Genomic DNA, 25534 nt, shown 5'->3' with positions numbered 1-25534 from the left:
TACTGAAGACGCCTGAAATGGTAGAAACAGCCTGTCTAGCTGGTGTGCAACCCTCTGAATCGAAAACAAGCAAAAATATCATTTATTATTTTATTTCCTTTACTCGGTTTGAGTACTGAAAGTTCCTCTGCTGTCCTTTTCCTAGACGGATGAAGGCGGAATGTGATCGTTTCCCTTTCGTTTTCTATATTCGTCGTCTGCTGTCTTATTAATTGAAAAAGTCGCAGATTAAGAATGTACCAGTAAGAACTTTCAACGCGAAAAGTCTCAGGTTTAAATTACTATGTACCATTTTAGTTTTTATTAAATTGGTGGATTCTGCATCTGAGACTCTTCAATTTCTTATTATTTACTTCGTGTAACACCAATAAATATGTGTTACGCGAATCAAAATTAAGTCCATATCTCAATCCCCCTTCTAATAGATATACAAACACACACATCTATTCTGGTTCTTGTTTCTATTAGTGTCTTATCTTTTTTCTTCTGATCACTAATACATACTTTAAAATGTATTAAAAATAGGGCCTGCACTTCTTCCTACTTATTTTGTAATTATATATACTTATAAAAGTATAATATTTGTTGAAATTTATATGAGCTTTCTACATTGGCAAAGGTTTGTGTGGAACATGCTCTGAATTAGTTTGTCTTAGTTGCACATATTTTTATACACATGTACATGTACACATTGCAAAGTGGCGAATTGGTTACCAAATCTGCAGTAAACTTTTAACTAGCTTCCCTTGGTCCTTTACAAACAAACACTAGATGATGCTTATAAAAAAATGAATTAGTGCAGTCACTGAAAGTTTTCACCTCCGATTTCGTTGAACCTCCATCGATTTTCATGAAAATTGGTAAGTAATTAGAGGATACCTCAGGAACAAAGGTGACATGATACCAACTTGCGCTTTTACCCTGAGGGTGGATACCACTCCTTCTCGGGGGTGAAAATTATTTTATTAAAAATAATACCATAAGTCGATAGAGGGACAAATTATAAGGAAAATTTGTTACATAAAGTTATTAAAATAAATCAACACTTTTTGAGTTATTAAAGACCAAAGATTTTATTTTTTCGTAAAAAAATGCATGTTTTAAATCGATTTTTCACGTATAAATCAGAAACTATAAGCTTTTGCAAAAAAAAATGTTATTGAAATTGAAGATAATAAAAAATTGAATACATTCCTCATATATAGAACTAAACTAATGTTAGTTCAAAGTGAGTTATTGGCAATTCAATGTGTATTTTTTTGACGAGTACTCAAATCTAAGTATTCAAGCTTAAATAACGGGAAAACGATGCAATGCATAAAATATTCCTACTAAACATTTGTCAAAGTAATTCGGAATACCTATTGTATCAAATGAGCTTCAGAACAAGGTAATAGCGTCAAAATTAAGTAAGTTATAATTAAAATAAAGGAACCGTTTCGAATTTTTTAGGAAAAAGTGAATAATAAAACATACGCCATTTCCACAAAAATTAAAATTTATAGTAATCCTTACAAGAACTTCTTTATATTAGCATAAGTAATGTTTTCGATCATTTTGACCGGTTTAGAATGCATATTTTTGAAAAAGATATAATTTAAAAAAATCATAGTTATTAAAATTATTGTAATTCTCATATTCTTTTGATAATACTCCAAAAATACTCAATATACGTAAAAAATTATACAGGGTGTAACAAAAATACAGGTCATAAATTAAATCACATATTCTGGGACCAAAAATAGTTCGAATGAACCTAACTTACCTTAGTACAAATATGCACATAAAAAAAGTTATAGCCCTTTGAAGTTACAAAATGAAAATCGATTTTTTCGAATATATCGAAAACTATTAGAGATTTTTTATTGAAAATGGATATGTGGCATTCTTACGGCAGGAGCATCTTAAAGAAAAATTATAGTGGAATTTGTGCTCCCCATAAAAATTTTATGGGGGTTTTGTTCCCTTAAACCCCCCCCCCAACTTTTCTGTACGTTCCAATTAAATTATTATTGTGGTACCGTTAGTTAAATTCAATATTTTTAAAACTTTTTTGGCTCTTAGTATTTTTTCGATAAGGCAGTTTTTATCGAGTTGCGGCTTCTTTTTTAATATGTTTACATAAAAATTTTATGGGGGTTTTGTTCCTTTAAACCCCCCAAATGTTTGTGTACGCTCCAATTAAACTATTACTGCGATACCATTAGTTAAACAAAATGTTTTTAAAACTTTTTTGTCTCTTTGTATTTTTTCAAGAAGGCAACTTTTATCGAGATATGGCTTCTTTTTTAATACGGTTCAAAATATACCTAAAAATGTAAATCATACATAAATTTTCATATTTTTACCAAGTCTCCATAATCGTACTTAACCATATACAAATATGTGGTGGATTTGAAAAATATTCAAAATATCTCGATAAAAACTGAATTTTCGAAAAAGTACTAAGAGCCAAAAAAGTTTTAAAAATATTATGTTTAAGTAATGGTACTACAATAACAATTTAATTGGAACGTACACAAAAGTTTGGGGGGTTTAAAGGAACTAAACCCCCATAAAATTTTTATAGGGTGTCCAAATTTCACCATAATTTTTTCTTAACATGCTACTGTCATAAAAATGCCATATGTAAATTTTCAATAAAAAATCTTTAATAGTTTTCGATATATTCGAAAAAATCGATTTTCATTTTGTAACTTCAAAGGGTTGTAACTTTTTTTATATGCACATTTGTACTAAGGTAAGTTAGGTTCAATCAAACTATTTTTGGTCCCAGAATATGTGATTAAATTTATGACCTGTATTTTCGTTACACCCTGTATATAACCAAATTTTATTTTTTTCTGTGCCAAATATTTTACCTGTTTTACTATTTTTATAGGGTACAAAATAACCGAGATAGAAACGTTTAAATCTTAAATTTTGCTGTGGTACTCATGCAACCGGGGCCATTTATCCTTCTATTTTTAAAAAAGTAAGGGGTTTAAAAGATTAGGTTTAACGTGCTTAAATAGCACTTGGAATTAACTCTCAAACAGTTTTTAGATGAACCTGATATCGTAAACACGAACGGAGTTATTAAAAAAAAAACAATAACATTTTTTGGAAAAATTTTTAAAAGATAAATTTTTGAAAAAATTTTGAAGCATAAATTTTAACGTTATCAACATGTTCGGGGCTCATTTAATAGATATTTTTAAGTACTTCGACAAATGTTTCATAAGTTTATGTTATAAACTGCATCAATGTCCCGTTATTTCAGCTTGAATACTTACAAGTTTTTTACTTGCCGAAAAAAATATACATTCAATTACCTATAACTCACTTTTAGCTAACATTAAAAGGTTTTTCTAGTAAGAGATTTATTTCGTTTTTTATTAGCTTCAATTTTGATAATAATAATTTTTTTGTAAAAACTTACACTTTTTGAGTTATTGATGAAAAATTGGTTAAAAACATGCATTTTTCTTAAGAAAAATTAAAATCTTTGATCTTTCAAAACTTAAAAAGTTTTAATTTATTTTAATTACTTTCTATAACAAATTTTGCTTGAAATTTGTCCCTCTATCGATTTATGGGGTTATTTTTAATAAAATAATTTTCATCCCCGAGAAGGGGTGGCATCCACCCCCTGGGTAAAAGCGCAAGTTGGCACAATGTCACCTTTGTTCCTTGAGATATCCTCTAACCACTCACGAATTTTCATGCAAATCGATGGAGGTTCAACGAAATCGGAGGTAATAGCTCATATCCACCTTCAGTGACTCCACTAAATATTTCAATTCAGAATTTGGCGTATCAATATGAAATTAACTACATCTTCAAGTATCTCGTCCCCAATGAGCTAATAAAAATCGAGAAATCGCTTACAAAAGTTGTTGAAAGATAATGTGTATTTGGGCTACGAAATACCTAAGGTTAAAGTCGGATTTATGTTAGGACGGGGACATGGACGGCTATATTACGGGCCACGTTAAAGAATCGTCTGCTATGAAAAGCATTGGCTAGATTATCATACAACGGAACGTGGTGACACCGGGAAGTGCTGAGGACTATTTGGGACTGCTTTCTATTGTTCTACGGCACGTATCGTGCACGGCCCGTCCTAACATAAATCGGCCCTAATGCGAGCTACTCAGAAGAGTAAGTTTAGGTTAAGCACATTCCGAAAAAGGAGAGACGTACATATTTAAAATAAATGTCCCAATCCATTTAAAAAGGAAAGCTTTCAACCAGTGCGTTCTACCAATTCTCACATACAGAGCAGAAACCTTTAAGGCCAGTATACATGAAGCCAGTAATAAAGCAAGTAAAGTGGGCAGATTACCTGCTACAAGTTACTTGCCTTTTGTAAACGTTTACTTGAGTCATATTTTAAGGCAAGGATGCTTTCCAGGCATTAGAGAAATTAGAAAGAAATAAGAGAAGTCATCTTAACACTGAAAAATAATAAAGCCTCCGGTTCGGATAATCTCCCTGCGTAACTTTTTAAAAACGGCGGTGACACCCTCTTTAAACACATGCATAACAAATTCCCGTGTATGGAGTATCTTAGAGCCTCCATACCCGGGCAGCTTGATGCAGTCGGTGTCGACAACTTAAAGCTGCAAATTTGCGGTCGCCGCTGCTTGCAATTTCTAAACAGAATTGTATGTTCGCCATACACGTAGCTTTCGAGCCATTCGGCGGCAAAAATGCAGTCGACGTGCGGTCGAGTCTTGGCGTGCTGCCGGCAGCTTGGAGCAGCTTGGAGCTGCCGAACTCGCCATACACGGTCAGCTTAACTGCGGTTTACCTACCTCCACTTTCTCTCTTCCTGTACATACCCCTCTCGACTGCAGACGCCACATCATTCGCATCATTCCTGTTTTGGTTCTTTATCGATCACTGTCGTACCGTTCAAAATGAAGTTGGAAAATTTTGATGACGAATTATTGATAAACGGAACGAAAACAAAGGAGTGTTTGTGGAATTAAAGCTGAGACCCGCCATACACGGCCAGCTTGAAGCAGTCGGTGCTGACAGCTTGTAACTTTGCAGCTTTAAGCTGTCGACACCGACTGCATTAATCTGTCCGTGTATGGAGGCTCTAACTGCAATCTGGCAACAGAAAGAAACGCCCACAGACTGGAAGTTACTATTGGGTGTACTGTGTCCTCTACACAAAAAGGGGACATGATGGTGTATGATAATTATAGAGGCATCACTCTACTTAATATGGCATATAAAGTGTTGTCAACGTATTGTACAAAAGATTCCTCCCCTACGCCGAACAAATAGTGGGAGGATATCAGTGCAGTTTCCGTCCTAATAAATCAACAACGGACCAGATATTTACAGTGAAGCAGATCCTTGAAAAAAACCTAGAGTTCGGCGTCGACACTCACCATATATTCGTGGACTTCAAAGCCGCATATGACTCAATTAATAGAGGTAAACTTCTACTTGCTATGCTAGAATTTCAAATACCGCTTCATCTTGTCCAATTAGCTGAACTTACACTCACAGGAGCAGAGAACATAGTAAAAATCCAAAACGATTTCTCAAGACCCTTCCATTGCAAAAATGAACTAAGACAGGGTGATGGACTATCGTCTCTTATTTAACCTGACATTAGAAAAATAATTCGAGAGTCCCAGATTAATACGAATGGTACTATCTTTATCAAATCTGTACAAATTGTCGAAAAGGCAGATGACATAGACATCATAAGTAGGTCCACAGAATCTCTGACTGAAGCAATTCGGTCGTTAAGAACATCTGCACAGAGAATGGGACTAAATATAAATGTTCAAAAGACCAAATATATGTGTTGCACTAGGTCAAGCAACCCGACACCTACAAGAATAACAATTGACTACCTAGAACTGGAAGGTGTCGACACTTTCATATACTTAGGCTCGCTGCTAAGATAACAATGTCGGCAAAGAAATTAAAAGAATAATAGTGCTCGCCAATAAGTGTTAGTATGGCTGAAAACAGATGCCCTCAAAAATACCTAGAAAAATTAATTGACTGTTTACAAAACACTAATAAGACCAGTGCTAACATATGGTTCAGAAACTTGGTCACTTACACAGAATGACCAAGAACCGCTCAAACGTTTTAAGCGAAAAATCCTAAGGCGACTATAGGTGGCATAAAAGAACAAGGTTTGCGGCACAGGCGTTACAACTTTGAGTTATATAGAAGTTTTGGAAAACCTGGCGTTGTAAAATTCATTAAGGTAGCACGCCTTAGTTAGATGGATAGGTCATGTAATCAGACGAGAGGAAGATGCCATAGTCAGAAAAGTTTTTGACCGAAGAGAGCCGATAGGACAACGAGCAAGAGGAAGAGCGAGACTTAGGTACCAAGACAACCTAGAAAATGATTTAAAATCTATTGGAATTAAAGCATGGAGAAGAGTGGCCAGAGACAGGGGCGAATGGAGGATTGTTCTGAAGAAGGCTTTGGTTCATAAAGAGCTGTAATGCCACTGAGGGTGATGATGATGATGATGATGATGCTTTCCAGCCAAAAAGGTAACACCGTATTAAAATTGTATAAGACAATATATATATATATATATATATATATATATATATATATATATATATATATATATATATATATATAATGTTCTCGAACTCCTAAGTGGAGCATAGAGCTTCAGTGAAAACGCGCCATCGGGTTCTATTTTGCGCTAGGGCCTTCACCTCATTCCAAGACTTTCCTTGACTTCTTATCTCGTCCATGATGGATCTTCTCCAAGTTTGTGCTGGGCGACCTCTTTTTCTCTTTCCTTGGGGATTCCACTCTAGGGCATTTTTTGCAATACTGGAACTATCTTTTCGGAGTGTGTGACCTATCCACCCCCACTTTCTGTATTTTATTTCATTTTCTACCCTCTTTTGTTGGGTCAGGTGTAGCAGATCTTCGTTTCTGATGGTGTTTGGCCAGAAAATACGAACAATTCTTCGTAGACATTTGTTAACAAAAACCTGCAATTTGTCTGTAAGGTATTTTGTCACTTTCCAGGTTTCACATCCATAGAGTAGAACAGACATAACATTTGACTGGAATATTCGGATCTTTGTCCTCGTAGTATATTCTTCAGACCTCCAAACAGGGTTAAGCATGCTGAAAGCTTGTTGAGCTTTTCGTATCCTCATACGAATATCGTCTTCTGTACCTCCGCTTTCTGTTATGACACTTCCAAGGTACGTGAAGTTCTCGACATTTTCAATCTGCTTGTTGTCGATATTAAATAGCGTGTTGTTCCTTGCATTTATTCTCATCGACTTGGTTTTACCAATATTGATTTTTAAACCTATTTTATTGGCCTCAGTGGATAGTGTTTCCAATTGGTCGGCCACATCCTGGAACCTTTGTCCTAACAGGCAGATATCGTCGGCGTATTCCAGATCACTTAGGCGTGTGGTTAACGTCCATTGTATCCCTTTTGTGTCGAAATCTAGTTTGGAGAGAACATAGTCCAGAGCTATGTTAAACAGAAACGGAGAAAGCACACATCCCTGTCTGACTCCAGTAAGGACGTCAAATTCGTCACTGTTGACCCCATTGTGTGTCACGCTGCACGTCGCCTCAGTGTACAGTGACTTTATAATGGAAAGTATTTTATGGGGAATGTTTCTTAGCTCTAAAATTTTCCATATAGCAGCATGATATATAAGACAATAACCACACTGATATGGATGTGAAAACTAGCGAAATAAGATTTCTCAGCAGAGTGAAAGGTCTTACAAGACTTGATAGACAGAACTTCTTTGAAGCTTCTTTCTTTGATGATATCCTTAAATTACGTTCACTACGGAGACCATCGCATGGTATCCTAGCCTAGAGCATAGTACCCTACTCTTCATATTCGTGAATTCTCGCATATAAAATAATGCATTTATTTTACCTGGCGATCGAAACTATATTAAGTGCGTTCGCGGGTGCCTGTTGGCGACAAATTAGCAGCAAAACGCATGCGCACTTTAAAATGATATAAATAATATCGTTAATAGATAAATATACAAGGTATATTTACCTAGTATAATTTAATAATTAGTTATTAATATTAATTAAAAGTAAATATACCTTGTATATTTATCTATTAACGGTATTATTGTCAACTGTACCCGCGAACGCACCATATTATCGATCGCTATGTAAAATAAATGCATTATTTTGAATGCCAGAATTCACGAATATGAAGAGTAGGATACTATGCTCTAGGCTAGGATACCATGCGATGGTCTCCGGAGTGAACGTAACCTAAGAGAACTGTCAGAATATTACCCATTTCATTTTGAGCCAATTCGTCACAAATTGTATGTACACCATATACACACAACCAAACTTAAATGGAATCATCTGATATTTCTTATTATTTCGTGCGAATTTAAAAAAACCGAACACACGAAGTCAAACAATATTTATTTTAAAGCAATTTAATAACAAATACATAACAATTAAATAAAACCATAATGTATTTAACAAACAAATTGAAACTAGTTGTTTTAAGGTGAATAGCATAAAAAATTTCAATGTAAAACGAATAATGTTTAAATTGTTTTTATTTTTTTTTTGTTTTATTTTTTGGTCAGTCAGTGTTATCACCTCTAGTCCTTATGCAAGCTTCCGTTTGCGTGGCACGCTCCTACTCAAATTATCAACATTTTTTTGTGGTAGGTTGCTCCATCCTTCAAGAGCAGCTTGTACTAGCCTTGCGGTGTTTTGTGGATTATTCCGGCGAGCTCTAAGTTTTCTTTTAAGCATATCCCACACATACTCTATAGGGTTAAGCTCGGGTGAGCAAGCAGACCACTCCAAGCAAGGGATACCTTCTGCTTCAATGATGTATCTACTCACTCTAATGGTATGTGGAGGTCCATTATCATGCATGAAAATTAAATTTTCTCCTGTTGCACCTCTCCAGAGCCTAACTACAGATTATCAACATACCTGTGAGCAGTTATAGTTGATTTGATGAAAAATTAAAGGAGTTTTTTTCGGATCACAATTCCTCTCCAGAACATTACACTTCCCCTTGTATATTTGTGAACAGATCTGACAGTTTTCGTTCTTGCTTGTCTTCCTCGACCTCTAAGTACACGATTTCGTGGGTCATCTGATTTTACACAAATCCTGACTTTTCTGAAAATAGCACATTTTATCAATTCCCAATGTTACAGTTTTGGTGGTAAAGACACCAATTTAGGCGATCAATCTTGTGCTGCCTGGATAACTCGGGAACCTATAACTATATCGTGGTGTATACTTCTTTGCACGAACTCTTCTTCATATCGTTTCAATTGAAACAGTTACACCTGTAACTTCCAAAAGCTGTCTTTGGAGCTGCAGGTGAGAAATGATTGGGTGTCTTCCAGCTGATTGGACAATTAAACAATCGTGGCGAGCCGTTATTACTTTTTGGCGACTTTCCCTTGCTTTATTTTTGAGCTTTCCTAGTTCCTGTTACCTAGCATATGTTTTGAACACAACGGAACGCCCTGTGTTACGCCTAGCTCTATAGCTATGTCCCTCTGAGAACATTATTTGTTCTACGAGACCAATAATCTTTCCCCGTTATAAGTTCTGTAACCCCACATGAGAAATATTTTCGTTTTTGGCAGCAAAAGTTAGTTTATTTATTTTCGTTCAATTTGCAACTCGATCAAATAACCTATACCGTACCGAGCTGTAGGTACTATCTGATTGTCTTATCGATTTGTTTATTTTCAATAAAAACCTGTATTCTTCGCAACAATATCAAGTTTTGTCAGAAGAAATAAATATTGCTTTGAAATACATGGTGATTCCATATAAGTTTGGTTATGTGTATTTGTGTCATCCGTTATAAAATTTATGTACATAATTGAATACTACATATTAGCTTTATATTAATTTTAGATACAATAAATAGAAAACGACAATGTGAATCGTGGAACTACGAGGATTTTCAAATAGATCATCCGTTCGTTGTTATCATAAAGTATAGAATACATGATATGTACGATATTATATTGTTTAAATGTCCTGTAAAAGCTTCTAAACCTATATTTGGATTGTAATAATATTAAGGTTAATAACTTGTTGTTTTTCTTAAATACAGAATTGTGTACTGGAAATGCCACCAAATTTTTACAGAGCGTAGGCGCAAAATTTCGGGCCAATACTTTTTAAATGAATTCATTTTTTTCGAATCCTGAAAATTCGAATCGTAAAAAAGCTAATAAGTATTTTTGAAACATTTAAACGCAGAATGAAAGATTATATTATTACCTAAGGCCAAAGGTCCCTTGGAATAAACTAAAAGTTTCTTTTGAACGAGATATTTAAAATTAAAAATCACTAAATTTTCTTTTTTTTTTCCGCCCCTGTAACTTATTAAAATAAACATTTTAGAAGTTTTCAGGGACCTTTGGCCGTCGGTAATAATGTAATCTTTCATTCTTCGTTTAAATTTTTCAAAAATACTTATTAGTTTTCTCAGAATTCGAAAAAAAATAAGTGAAGGTATATAAAAAGCATTGGCCCGAAATTTTGCGCCTACGCTCAATGCATGGAGACCTACTTACTAATTTTTAATATGAATTAGTGTTAAATACATAATTATTAAAAGCAGCGGATGTAGAGCAACGGATTTGTGACCATAACGTTTTCACCAAGTAGAAAGAATTGTTTTAAGATTGCAAAAGATCTGTTGTATATTTTAAAGAAAGGACACCACACACACCTTATGGTAAATATAATGTCACTTAAATTTAATAAAATTTACATCAATAAATTCGTCTCGAAATTTCAATAATTTCATATCATTGCGTTATCTCTAAAGTTTGATTAATAAAGGCAAATTTATATAAATAAATCTAAAATCAAATGGGTATGTACATGAGTTACAGAGAGAAAAGAGATTATGTGAATCGCCACTTCATAAATCTTTCAGGTACTTATTAAGACAGAGGTTTACTCTTATCTTATAGATAACAAAGTAGGTATAATTTGGTCAGTCGTACTTGTACCAAAGTATATAGTTCCTCAAATCGGCTTAACTCACGCTGAATAAGCTGTTTTCAATATCCTCTAGACTGATAGTATCAATTTATGAATGACAGTTTTACGGACTTAAAAAATGTGATTCCATAAACGTCAATTACAATTTGCGCCGCTGTTAATCAAAATCCAGAGTTGGCGTAATGATATGAAATGATTGTAATTTCGAAACTAATCTATTCATGTAAGTTGTATTGCATTTGAGTAACATTATATTTTATATAAGATGTGTGTGGTATCCTTTAAAGCTTCATCAGAGATTAACTGCACATTCGAAACAAGAAATATGTTGTTATTTCACAATAACTGAACTACTGTAGAAGTAAAAAAGACTACCTTTTGTAGCTGGTATATAGGGTGAGGCAGATAAAGGGCCTATTAGAAATATCTCGAGAACTAAAGGTAAGAGAATTATGAAAATTGGAATACAGGGGTTTTGAGGTATGAACTATTTAATGAAAATATTTTGGTCTCTTTGCTACTTCCGGTTATACCGGAAGTTGATTGTAACTTCGGTTTTTTAAATGGGACACCCTGTATATTTTTACATTTTTGGATTCTGCTACAGAACTAGAAATAAACAGCAGTGTTCCAAACTGTATACGAGCCGGTGCTACTCTACGGTAGTGAAACGTGGACAATGAATGACAACATCCGTAGTAAAATTCAAGCATGCGAAATGCGATATTTACGTGCGGTATCCGGGGTGACCAGACGTGATCGTATAAGAAATGAAGACATACGTGAAAGGTGCGGTATTGGAAGGACCTTAGACAGACTTGAAACGAAACAGTTATCATGGTTCGGACATATGACGAGAATGGGTGAAGGTAGAACTGTAAAGAGGGTATGGAAAGCGGCATCCGACAACAAACGAAGAAGAGGCAGGCCAGCAAGAACGTGGAACGCAGATATTGGAAAGGCTTGCGTAAAAAGGAATATTGGGTGGAGAGAAGCAGAAAGACTAGCTACTGACCGAAAGGCATGGAGACGTCTGATTTCTCCACTTACCTCGACACCGTAAGGTACAAGAGGACGGCTTAAGTAAGTAAGGATTCTGCTCGATATCTTCTTTCTTAAAATATGAGGTTTTGTAATATTATACAGGGTAGTTTAAAAGATAATTACAGTTTTTATAAATTTTGTAGCAAACTTCACACCCTGTAGAATTGTACTGATTTGCTATTAAAAACTCCATTTATGTTCAAATGATTTTTAATACAGTCTGTTATTATTAAAAATTATTAACATAGCGAAATGTTTAATTTTAGTATACAGGGTGGGTCGAAACTCGGAATGATCATTTTCTGAGTTTTCTTAAATAGAACACCCTGTATTTTAGTATTGTAATGAAATGATATTTTATAGTACTTTTTTATTTCTTAAGCATTCCCTATACCTAACTGCTTTAATTTGTAAGTTATTCGTAGTTCTTTAAGCCAAACATTAATTGCAACAAAAATTACGTGAAATTTTACTAGGATTGCCGTGAAAATATTAAATCATAAATAATTTTTTGAAAATAAATACATGTTAATCTAGAATGATCCTTAAATCATTCAAAACAAACCATATACACTTAGATTACGAGAACGTTCATACTAATATGCAGATTCTCAGTGACACTAACATTTAATTCATTTTAATCATTTACAATATACCCTGTTCCACGAACATACGCCTGTCTTGGATTATCGCGACAACGAATATTTTACTGTGCAAATTATGAAGAACGAAAGTAAATTGCAAAATACATTGTTGTTTATTGGAACAATTATTAGAGCCACTTATTTTCGCACTTCTTATGTTGCACACTAAAATATTCGTTGTCGCGATAATCCAAGACAGGCGTATATTCGTGGAATACACCATAGTTTTTGTTCGATCAGATTTCTCGTAGTCTAAATGTCCAGTTCGTTGAAACCGCTCTAGTAAATTTTGAAAAGTTTCTCTTTTTGGTTGTCATCTATCATGGAATTGCTGATGATATATTCTTATTGCTAGTAGCACATTTTTATTTGTTCTACTATCATCCTAGAACAAAAAAAAACATCTGAATCAGTTCCTCATTAGCAAAATTCATATTAGTAAGCGTACGGCTCCACGGGCGAGAAATTGACGCTAGCAGTAGCCGTAAAGCGAACTTAAGATTCCGCGCAACGGAAGAGGAATAGCCGAACTGAACCGACTACAGGATTTGTGCGTAGTCGGTTCAGTTCGGCTATTCCTTATCCGTTTCGCGGAACCTTAAGTTCGTTTTACGGCTACTGCTAGCGTCAATTTCCCGCCCGTGGAGCCGTAGCCTAATGGTAGCAAAGCAACTGGAACTTCAAAAATAGTAGAATCTTTAAGCAAAGCTTATTTTAGTTTAAGCATATTTAGTGTCAAAGTCATAGCCAACTAGATAGAATATTGTATGTTTTTATTAATATTAAACACACCAACAATCTTAACTGCTTAGGTATTTTGATATATCAACCAGTATTAATAAATTAAGGGTCAGTCGAGATTAATATGTGTTTATTTTCGAAAAATTATTTATGATTAAATATTTTCACGCCAAACTTAATAAAATTTCACGAAATTTTTGTTGCAATTAATGTTTGGCTTAAAGAACTACGAATAATTTACAAATTAAAGGTTAGATATAGGGAATGCTTAAGAAATAAAAAAGTACTATAAAATATCATTTCATTACAATACAAAAATACAGGGTGTTCCATTTAAGAAAACTCAGAAAATACTCATTCCGAGTTTCAACCAACCCTGTATACTAAAATTAAACATTTCGCTATATTATTAATTTTTAATAATAATAGACTGTATTAAAAATCACTTGAACATAAATGGAGTTTTTCATATCAAATCAGTACAATTCTAGAGGGTGTGAAGTTTGCTACAAAATTTATAAAAAACCTTAATTATCTTTTAAACTACCCTGTATAATATTACAAAACTTCATATTTTAAGAAAGAAGACATCGAGTAGAATCTAAAAATGTAAAAATATACAGGGTGTCCCATTTAAAAAACCGAAGTTATAATCAACTCCCGGTATAACCGGAAGTAGCAAAGAGACCAAAATATTTTCATTAAATAGTTCATACCTCAAAACCCCTGTATTCCAATTTTTATGATTCTCTTACCTTTAGTTCTCGAGATATTTCTAATAGGCCCTTTATCTGCCTCACCCTGTAAATAAATTTTATTAAAAAATTTTCTTAAAAAGATACAAGTTGGACAAAAACTTTAACATCACAGATTAACGAATGTTTTCGCTCTTAGCAGACCATCATCAGGTTAATCTCTAGACTCTAGATCGTTGTAGTTGAAACTAGCAACAGAAAATGGTTACATGACATTTTAATAACAAATTTTAAGCCATAGTTGCTTAATCGGATGCGACAAGTTGATGTTAGAAGAATAAAAATTTATCAAATATGCGTGTTCATCTTTGCTTCAAGTTTGCACCGAACACGTGCTGGTTTTATGAGGAAGTCGGACCCACTTCCTCCTAGTTGGTCCTACTTCCTCACACGACAAAAAGTAGAAGCGTGTTTATTGATTTTGAAAGCAGTGTTGACAAAACAATTGCTGCAGTTCAGGCTGAACCTGCGATGTGTGATTACAAAAGTGATTCATATAAGTAGCAACAGAAATGCAAAGGAAAAAGCTTTTATCAAAAATGAATAACCATTTTCAATTTCGTTGCAAAACGAAAATACAGCCGCATCATATTCTAGTCCAATCTAGTCAAAAGACTAAGTTTTCAATCCAATGGCATATAAAACAACATAATGTTATTCTACATCCCACCAGACTGAAAACAATGGGAACCTTCTCTGGTTACACCTCCGAGGCTTCTACAATTTGCAAGCCATAACGGATGCTGAGACTAAGGAAAATGAGGGAATTTTACAATTTATAATTCACGTCCCATCTGCTCAGCGCGGTAAAGTTCCAACGAGAATGGTTCCCTTCGTACTCCAATCAGAGTAAACATGTAAATCATAAATTAATAACCATTTTCAATTTCGTTGCAAAACGAAAATACAGCCGCATCATATTCTAGTCCAATCAGAGATTGCAGCAAACACCTCTACCGGTTTCGAAACTTATTAGTCTCTCATCAGAAGGCACATATGCTGCTCTCTCTGATCCAACCAAAACAAACCCCGGCGTGAAGTCACGGATTGCAACGAACGAAATGGCATAGATGCCCTAGCGGCAACTGCTAGCAAAAGACTAAGTTTTCAATCCAATGGCATATAAAACAGCATAATGTTATTCTACATCCCACCAGACTGAAAACAATAGGAACCTTCTCTGATTACACCTCCGAGGCTTCTACAATTTGCAAGCCATAACGGATGCTGAGACTAAGGAAGATGAGGGGATTTTACAATTTATAATTCACGTCCCATCTGCTCAGCGCGCTAAAGTTCCAAAAAGCTTGACTGTCCAAACTTTGAACGGTCTTTGACAATGGGATGCACCTAAAATTTACGTCGTTTCCTTATTTGTTTACTCTTACGACGGAGCAAAAAAGCAATGTTTCTTCGTTCGAATTCATAATTAATCTACTGGTGCAGACTACATTTTGTCACCGCTGTTAACTACAAAAAGAAGCCAATCAGAACCACAGCAAACGACGATACTAGCGATAAGCCAGCGCCGTTTTGCTGCCGACTTCGACTTCAAAAAGTGGTTCGTATATAAGCGGCCTAATAATTTACTCATGTTACTTTTGAAAGGTAGTATAGCAAAAGTGATTAGTAATAATCTCCATGATATAGTTGGCATCTACATAAGTAAAAGAACGTAATTAACTTTCCGGTAGCATATATTCGTATTTAAAGAAATATAGCAAATTATCTTGGTACAAAAATTAAGCAAAGGATTACCTCATAATGTGTATACACTATATTGTTATATTGTTGTTTTTTGAAATTAAAAAATCAAAGTAATTTTGTCTTATATTTTTTATAAGCAGATACATATTTAAACGTCTCTACCCACACTTAACGACTCATAACTGGCATCGATACATGTAACACAAAAGGAAAATGATCGTATATAAAGCACATACAAGAAATGTATACAGTAACCGCCACGCTACTTGACACTTGACACACCAGTACATTAAGCTAATACAGTCCTGGACCCTTCACTTTTTGCACTGTTTACTTTTATGTTTATATATTAGTGACGTCAAGAACGTAAGAAAATGTAGAGAAACCTGTATGTATAAACATAGAAAGTTTATAGAACAGATTTATTTGAAGTTTATAGTTGTCGTTATGTTAAAGTTGTAAAAGTTATAAAGTATTGTAATATTGGAGCGGGGAGCTGTTTGTCTCATTTTGATCATTCATAACTATATCTGTATTTTTTAATTTATTAATATCCATAGATTCTAATAAAGATGGCTTAAGGCCTCTATTTTGAATACAAAGAATTTGAAACTGTTCATTAAAATAATGATTATGATCTAGAAGGTGAAGTTTTGTGTTCTGCTACCCGTTTGTCAAATGTTCTGCCAGTTTCACCGATGTAAGTTTTTGGACAATCACCACATGTCACTGTCCAAAAACTTACATCGATGATGTCTGATTTTATAAAGTAATGGAGGAAAAATTGATTGGAATACAAAATAGAAAAACTAAAACATTAAATCAAAATGTCCGAGCTTTACCTCCGAAAAGAATTGGATAATTGAACACGTATGTCTACGTTTTGCACGTAATGTGGCTGAATAATGATAAATCCTTATTGCATGGTGGCATGGTTCTGTACCTTTTAGTTTCCAATTTCAGTGTGACTGTTTGACTTACCATTTTGTAAAAAAATCTAATGTTCAATTTTTTCTCGTAGGTCATATAATTCGTCGTAAATATGCAGCCTGGAAAGCACAGGATGACGAATTCGTGGCAGACCATCCCTTTATCGTAATGTTTAAACTAAAAGCGGAAGATCAATTGATTATTGTATTTGTTGTTCGTGTTTTTAAACACCTATTCCCTCAATTATAAATCGTGTTCCAATAAACGTACAGAATATGTCTTAAACTGAGAAATATCTTCGAAAATATTTGGCTAGTTTTTTAGCTATATATTGTAGTAGGTTGTTTTTTACACTTCCTTGATGTCACTTCTTGTATTATTTGGGATATCCGCGTTCCGAATTTGTTTTTGATTTTCTGCAATAAAAAAAGTTAAGAGTCTATAAACTAATAAAATACAATAATATTATAATATACTTTTGTAGAAGAGACTCAATTTTCCTCTGGTATATAAATGATGTACTCAATAACTAAACAGAAATTTTACAACATATAAAAATCGTGGCCTTAGTGCGTTGGATTAACCAATGCCTCTCTCATCGATTAATCCAATATTTTAAACCGACTAAATACCTGAAGGATTTGTTATGCTAAGTGTTTCGATCGGTAACTCGAAATTAAGTAATGTAACAAATAGTACCCTCTACTACTGTGACGCCTATGGAGAGTACGATGATCTAATGATCTAATCTTCATCCAAACTGCTCCCTTCCAGAAAGTGAAGGGAACGTTAAAATGTTTATATTACGTTAGAAGTGTGTTTATATTGTTTAATGTATACAGACGGAGATGGATACAAAAACAGTATCAATTAGTTGGTTTTAAGATTTTGTCGGTCAACCATTAATAAATGCATAACTTTCATCCATCGCCATAAAAAATCTAAACTCCCTGAGAGTAATTTGTATCGGGATTTATTATGTATATATATTTGGCGCCCAACGTGGGGCATAGTAATCTGTATCAAAACGCATGTGAATATGTTCATTGTTCATTAAGTGTCACATATTATTTACCACACAGTTTACAGTAGCATTCGCATGATAACAGCTCAATAAATCATAGAGTATATAATGTTTATAAATAATCTTACTATTATACTACACTACTGGACTAAACTATCGCACAATAACATTTTTTAACATTATTTGGATTTAATGGAGACTTTTAATGCACTAACCATTTTAGAAGTCTGCTTTGGATCTCCTCTGACGTTTTTAGCACGTGCTTTTGTGTTTGTCATCAACTGCTTATCAAGACATGTTATTAATCAATACTTTTAATGGGGTAATACAATGTGTATTTTAAGTTCATCTACAAATGTTTTTATCAGAAAAATAAAAACGATATAGCATTCAAATCCACTGTTAGAAACAAGATAGTCAATATATATTCCAGGGAAATAAGCAAAATTTAAGTGGGTTCAGGACATCCCAATCCAGGTATTTGACGATTTTTTCGTTAAAATATACTTTACTGAGTAAGCAAACCTATACGTGTTGGCGTGGTTTTTTAATTATTAAGAGGAAACAGTAGCGATCAACAGGTAGCAAAAACGCGTTCCAAGATTGCGGCTGTAATTTTGAATATTTTTTCGAAATATTTGGCACAAGTATTCGTAATATAATAAAGAATGGCGGTACAGAGCTCAATTTGAAAAATATATTAATATGTGGAAATTACTCTGTAATTAAATACAATATTTAAAAAAACGAGCCTGTACCGCGATTAAGAAGAGTAAAAAAATACAGTTTCTTCAAAAAAACTTTTTTATCCGATGCCTAGATTTTGTGTCATTTTGGAACTACTAAAATTTTTTATTTCATTAGTAGTTCCAAAATGACACAAAATCTAGGCATCGGATAAAAAAGTTTATTTGAAGAAAGTGTATTTTTTTGTTCTTCTTAATGGCGATGCAGGCTTGTTTTTTTAATATTGTATTTAATTACAGAGTAATTTCCACATATTAATATATTTTTCAAATTGGGCTCTGTACCGCCATTCTTTATTATATTACGAATACGTGTGCCAAATATCTCGAAAATTTGTTCAAAATTACAGCCGCAATCTTGGAACGCGTTTTCGCTACCTGTTGATCGCTACTGTTTCCTCTTAACGATTTAGTTAGGAGAAAGCACTATGTTGATCTTGGACATTCAAAATATTCAACATCGCACGCATAATGCCATTTGCTCCTTTTGTGGGCTAGACTATTTTTTTATACAGACCTCCCTGGACTTCAAAGCCACTTCAAAGGACTGACATGATCTTAGTTATTTCTATGCTATCGGTATTGTAATAATATAATGTTCTCCTAACTTCTGACATAATATATTTGAGCTCATATGGATACAACTTGAGGCAACCACAATAAGGTGGTGGATGCAGTAAAGATTGTGGGAATATTCTCCAGATTACTACTAAAAACTTGTCCGTTTTCCAATACGTACGAATGCTGTAATTAAGAGTGAAGGAGGATTCACATTAAATAAATTTGTTTTATTGATTTCTATTTTCCGACACAGAGAGGACAAAAAGATTGCTCGAAACAGCGGAGATGAAAACCCTTCGAAAAATCGATGGTAAGACTCTATGGGACAGAGCTAGTAGTACAGATATACGACGGAGATGCAAGGTGGATAACATTAATAACTGGGTAAGAAACAGAAGAATAGAATGGAATGACCACATAAGCCGAATGACAACAAATAGGGTAGTCAGGACAGCGAGAGACGGTTCCCCAATAGGAAGACGATCAGTGGGAAGACCACAAAAACGATGGAACGACAACTTACTAGAGGCACATTGAAAACACAGACAGAGTCATGTCTATACAAAAAGAAGAAGAAGAAGAAGATTTCTATTTTTAAACGCTTTTCATTTTGAATTTTTTAACAAGTTCTTTCTTATTAAGATCCATCGCTTGCTTTCTCAGATGATTATATAAACCCATATTATGTTATGACTTTAATTTTAATAAATTGGTGCTGTAATTTTGTCCAGGATTTTACTATCTGAATTCCAGAGTACGTAAAGCTCTTAACACACAAATTATTTATCTTGTTCTCATTGCATACACTAATAGTGCAGTCACTGAAGGTTTTCACCTCCGATTTCGTTGAACATCCATCGATTTTCATGAGAATTGGTAAGTAGTTAGAGGATACCTTAGTGAACAAAAGTGACGTGGTGCCAATTTACGCTTTTACCCTGTTGGTGGATGCCACCCCTTCTCGGGAGTGACAATTATTTTATTAAAAATACCCCCATAAATATAAGTACAATAGAGGTACAAATTCTAAGTAAAATAAAATTTGTCATATCAAATTATTAAAATAAATTAATACTCCTTGAGTTATTAAAGATCAAAGAATTTCATTTTTCGTGACAAAAATGCATGTTTTAAAGTGGTTTTTCATAAATAAGTCAAAAACTTAAGTTTTTACAAAAAGGTATCCTTATCAAAATTTAAGTTAATAAAAAATTGAATAAATTCCTTGCATCAAAAACCTTTTAATATTAACTTCAAGTGAGTTATAGGTAATTAAATGTACCTATATATATTTTTTCGGCGATTACTCAAATCCAAGTATTCAAATAACGGGAAAACGGTGCATTTATAAAATATACTTACTAAACACCTGTCAAAGTGCTGAGGCTCAGTAATACCTATGAAATGAGCTCCAGAAGAAATTGATAGCATCAAAATCAAGCAAGTTATGATGAAAATAGGAACATTTTGATTTTTTTTAGGAAAAAGTGAAAAATAAAACATATCCAATTGCCACAAAAATTTAAATTTATAGTAATCCCAGTAAGACTTTCTTTACGATAGCAACGATAGCATAAGTAATGACTTCAAACATTTTGAGCGATTTAGAATGTATATTTTTGAAAAAAAAATATGATTTGAAAAAATCATAATTTTTCAAATTTTCTTAAATTAAATTTTATTTTCAGAATAACTCAAAAACACTCAAAATGCGTAAAAAATGATAGAAAACGAAATTTGAGTTATTTTTTAAGATTACACTTTTAATTATTTTTGTGGGATAAAAATATCCGAGATAGAAACGTTGAAAGCCTAAATTTTACTGCTAGAACCATGTAACCCGGGCCTTTTAAACTTTATCTAGTAAAAAATGAGGAATTTATAAAATTTAATTTAATACGAGGTTATAGCGTGTGAAATTAAATGGTTTTTAGATAAACCTAATATCATAAAAATTAACGGAGTTATTCTAAAAAAAAACATTTATGGAGCATAAATTTTGATGCTATCAACTTCTTCTGGAGCTCATTTGATAGGTATTACTGAATACTTTGATGAAGTGTTTAGCAAGTAACTCAGTTGCCTCTCATCGTCCTAAATGTGAAGACATAATATTGTCTATTTAGCAACCCACGGGCATCGTGGAAGTCATATAATACCCCATAAGCCATATTCTTAGGGATTGTGTATGTTACAGTTCAAGTTGATTATCCAGTTGGAGTTGACTTTTCCTAGTTCGAGTCGACTCAAACGGCTGGTTCTAGTAAAAGTTGATTATAAATATAAAATGAAGATTTTTATTCAACATTTACTAGTAAAAGTAGACTCCAACTAGTTAAAGTATACTCTTCACAATGCCATTTAGTAAAAGTTGATTCACACAAACAACCGATTCTAGAAATTAAATGTTACTGTATATTATGTTCAAATCGTGATATTTATAGTCCAGGCTGTATCATCGCCCCCGTTAGTTAAATGATTCCAGTTCGATTTTTTTGCACCAACTTACTAAAAAGATGTCCTTATAACGAATCCACAGGGTGTCAGGTGGTACCGTAATCGAAAAATTGTTTAAACAATTTTTTTTAAACAAATTCACAAAAAAAAATTCACTTCGGACATTTTTTTTACATCATTAATTTGGGCCATTCGGAGCAAAAGAGGTCTTTTGTGATTTTTCTGTAAAATTTATTGTTCTCGAGTTATTCGCGCTTTAAAATTTGAAAAATGCGAAAATGGCCATTTTCAAGGCTTAATATCTCAGTTAAAAATTATTATTATGAAAGTCAGAAAGTCACCAAATCAAATTTTAACGACCCCCCTACAAGGTACTGAAGAAATATTTGTCATAATTGTATTACTAAGTTGTTATTTTTAATTATTAACAATGAACGCTAAGAGCGTATTGAGGCGGCTGTCAATGTGAGTGCGACTGAGATGCACCAATGGACGGTCGGAATGGAGGATCTTACTCGCACTCACATTGACGGCCTCCTCAATACGCTTTTAGCGCTCATTGTTGATAATTAAAAATAACAGCTTAGTAATAAAATAATGACAAAAATTTCTTCAGGATCTTGTAGGGGGGGCTTTAAACTTTGATTAAGTGACTTTCTGACTTTCATAATAATAGTTTTTAATCGAGTTATTAAGCCTTAAAAATGGTCATTTCGCATTTTTCAAATTTTAAATCGCGTATAACTCGAAAACTATCAATTTTAGAGAAAAATCACAAGAGACCTTTTTTGCTCCGAATGACCAAAATAATCTAAAAAAAAATTGTCCGGAGTGAACGCAAGCGATGTTTAGAGCACGAGCGGGCCGAGTGCTATACATCGCCTAAGTGCGCAAAAAGTACTTCACGTACAGTTTCATACAATATTTTATCTACCAAAAAATAAATAAAAAAACTGCAACTCTTCGTCACTGGAATACATTCCTATTTTACAATTTTTTAGAACTTTGACATTTAAAAATTCAAACTTCTGTCAAACCACAAAACTGTCAAAACTTTTTTTGTAATTTATTGCTCACATGTCACCACCATGACAAGGCGAAAGTTAAGGATATTTGATTATCTGAAAGTGTGCTAAAAAACAGTGCGAAAAAGTAAATCCCATTTAAAATACATTATTACTTCAGGCACACTTTAAACCCTTGATGTACTGCTATCTATATTTACAATTTTCACACAATAAAAACTTATACATAATATGAGTAGATAAGAATTATTTTTGTGAATTTGGTTAACAAAAATTGGTTAAACAATTTTTCGACCGCCGTACCGCCTGACACTGTTAGTCCAGAAAGCCACTGCGCATCCGCTAGGAAAAATATTCTAATTCGGATTTTTTGCACAATCTTACTCAAAAAGGACTCTTTTAACAAATTTGCATGTTGCCAGGACCAAAAGGTGGTCAAAAATTTTTTAAACGTTTTTTTTTGTTTTTTTCCTAAAATAATTTTTTTTGCATGGAAAAAAGTTTTTTTTTGGTTTTTTGGATCATTCCAAACAGAAAAGGTCTTTACAGGCTATTGATTATATTCAAAATAAGATAGCTAAAAGGAACTACAACGTTAACGGGGTTTTATTATTTCATATGTTCAATGGACATCTATATATGAAAAAACCGCGGAGTGCTACCATTTAAAGGGGTGCGTTTTTGATAAATGGGTGAATTAGTCCCTGGGCACAGGTTACATTAGGGTGAGTTCTATGCACTTTTGGTACAAACATATCTACATAAAAATTGTTCCTGGTTAAATTTTCTATCTAAATATCACTTTTTAAAGTCAATGATACTTTTTTTTACAAAAATATATTCAAAAGAAAAAGCACAAAGAAACTTAAAAGAAAGAAATTTTGTTTTTTGTCCCATAACTTTTGTCCACGAGGATATAGGTATAGACATTGCTTTACAGAAAAAAAACCTACATATTTCTTCTTTAAAATGTTGTTTAGTAGAGGTAATTAGGATTTATAGTTTCCGAAATATGGTTTTTCAAATTTTGCCACTCATAGCAATTTTGGGCAATTTTCCTTGTTATTTCGCAAATATTGTTCTGTAACTTTTTTCTACGTAACTGTAGGTATATGCAATGGTACACGTATTAGAAATAGAAATCAATTACCTTTAAAATGGTCTACTGTATAACGTTGTACGACTTTTTTTAAAGAGATTATGGTTTTTCAAGGTTTTATACTTTTAACGATTTTTATAATATAATATAAAAATAAAATAATATTATTATATAATATTATATTATATATAGTATATATAATATAATATTATATTATATATTATAATATATTATATAATACCTAATATAAAAAGAAATATTATTTTTTACATTTTTTACGATTATTTTTGAAATTTCTCATTATAACTTTTTTTTCTTGTACATGAATATGAATATACAGTATTTCTCATGATCATCTTTCAGTGCGTCACAGTTTTTCGATTTCTTTCTAACGCATTAAATTGTATGTGACAGAAAAAAAGGCACGTCGGTGATTACATTAGAGTAGTTGTCGATAGATGGCGCCATAATAAAAAAATAATTTTTTTTAATTAGATAATAATATTACAAATATAATCTGTATGATTTATAAGACTATACAAATCAAAGAAAATACCGTTTTATAAATGCAGGAAACACATTTGATTTGTTTTTATTCCAAAAATGAAAATAAAATGTGACAACTGTCAGATTTAACTAAAATGTCATGTTAGAATAAATGTCATAAATGTGTATTATCACGGACTTACCCTTTTTCCTATCATTTGTTACGCACTGAAAAATGATCATGAAAAGGACAATACTATATATTGCTCAATAAAGAGGGCATACTTTCTGTTCTTTAAACCAACCTTTCTGTGACCAACTCCAATTCAGTCGATTTCGGGACAAGGCTGAAAAAAATACCTGAAATCGGGGACTTTTCTCAGTGAAAATCGGGCCATTTTTTTAAAGAACTTTAATATCATCATTCTATTGATTATTTAACATTTTTATGTTGACAATGATACTCAAAGTTCACAGTTTGAGTTTTCGTAAAACTATAATACCACCATATAAAATGCATGCGTTTTGGATGGGGTATTAGTATTATTATACTGTACAAATTGTCGACTTTTTTTCGGGTCACCAATTCAACTTGATGTGAATTCATAGAAAAATAACGTATTCAAAATTTCAAAATAGAATAGTACCAAAAGGTTTAAAATTCGGATGGCCCAGAAACCTTGTCCGGGACGCCGGGACACAACTTCGTAATTCGGACCATATCCCGGATTTTTCGAACTAGTTGATCACACTATGTATCATCTATATTTAAATATGTAATGGAAACCGAGTGATTCTTTGATATTTTTTTACCTGTATTATTTAAAATTATTTCTTTTACAAAAATTACATAAACATTAGTCTTAGAAAACATCACTTTAGTTAAAATTATTTAAACGTTGACATTTAAAAAATCTTCAAAATCAGATTCCATCTCTTCGTTAGCATTAGCTTCAATATTTTCCTCTGACACTTCAGTTATCTTAGAGTTCCCACAATTAGTACCCATGCACATGCACCCTTTGCAGAATATTGAACAACTAATTCCTATCTTTTTACAATCGCAGCTTTTTGTACATCCTTTAGTTCATTTACATTCTGTTTTTTCAAGCAAAGCTTATGGTGTAGGAGCTTTGAAAGTAAATATTGGAATTAATCCATATTTTGAAGTTTGCCTGGCCGAGTCAAGTGGATCCAAAGTATTACCTATAGAAAATAAGATTCAATCATAACACACAATCACATAAAAAAGTTATAATGAGGAATTTAAAAAATAATCCTAAAATCAAAAATGGTTGCAAGTACTTATTA

General features: G+C 33.1%; 1 protein-coding gene across 4 annotated transcripts in view; it reads left to right on the top strand.

The window, feature by feature from the left end:
- The window catches only part of LOC114326365 (antichymotrypsin-2), a 211168-nt gene that overhangs the window by 182638 nt on the left and 2996 nt on the right, over positions 1 to 25534 (top strand). For 2 of the 4 annotated variants that reach the window (XM_028274706.2, XM_050641617.1), the window contains one exon: positions 16917 to 17118. The exons of the other annotated variants lie outside the window; for them this stretch is intronic. In XM_028274706.2, coding sequence (XP_028130507.1) covers positions 16917 to 17074 — 158 coding nt within the window. In that variant the 3' untranslated portion in view covers positions 17075 to 17118. Of the gene's footprint in view, positions 1 to 16916; positions 17119 to 25534 lie in introns of those variants that run through there. 4 annotated transcript variants of the gene reach the window in all.

The sequence above is a fragment of the Diabrotica virgifera genome, chromosome 1, assembly GCF_917563875.1.
Source record: "Diabrotica virgifera virgifera chromosome 1, PGI_DIABVI_V3a".
In the NCBI taxonomy this organism is placed as follows: Eukaryota; Metazoa; Arthropoda; class Insecta; order Coleoptera; family Chrysomelidae; genus Diabrotica; species Diabrotica virgifera.
This window is presented reverse-complemented; position numbering and strand designations above follow the sequence as displayed.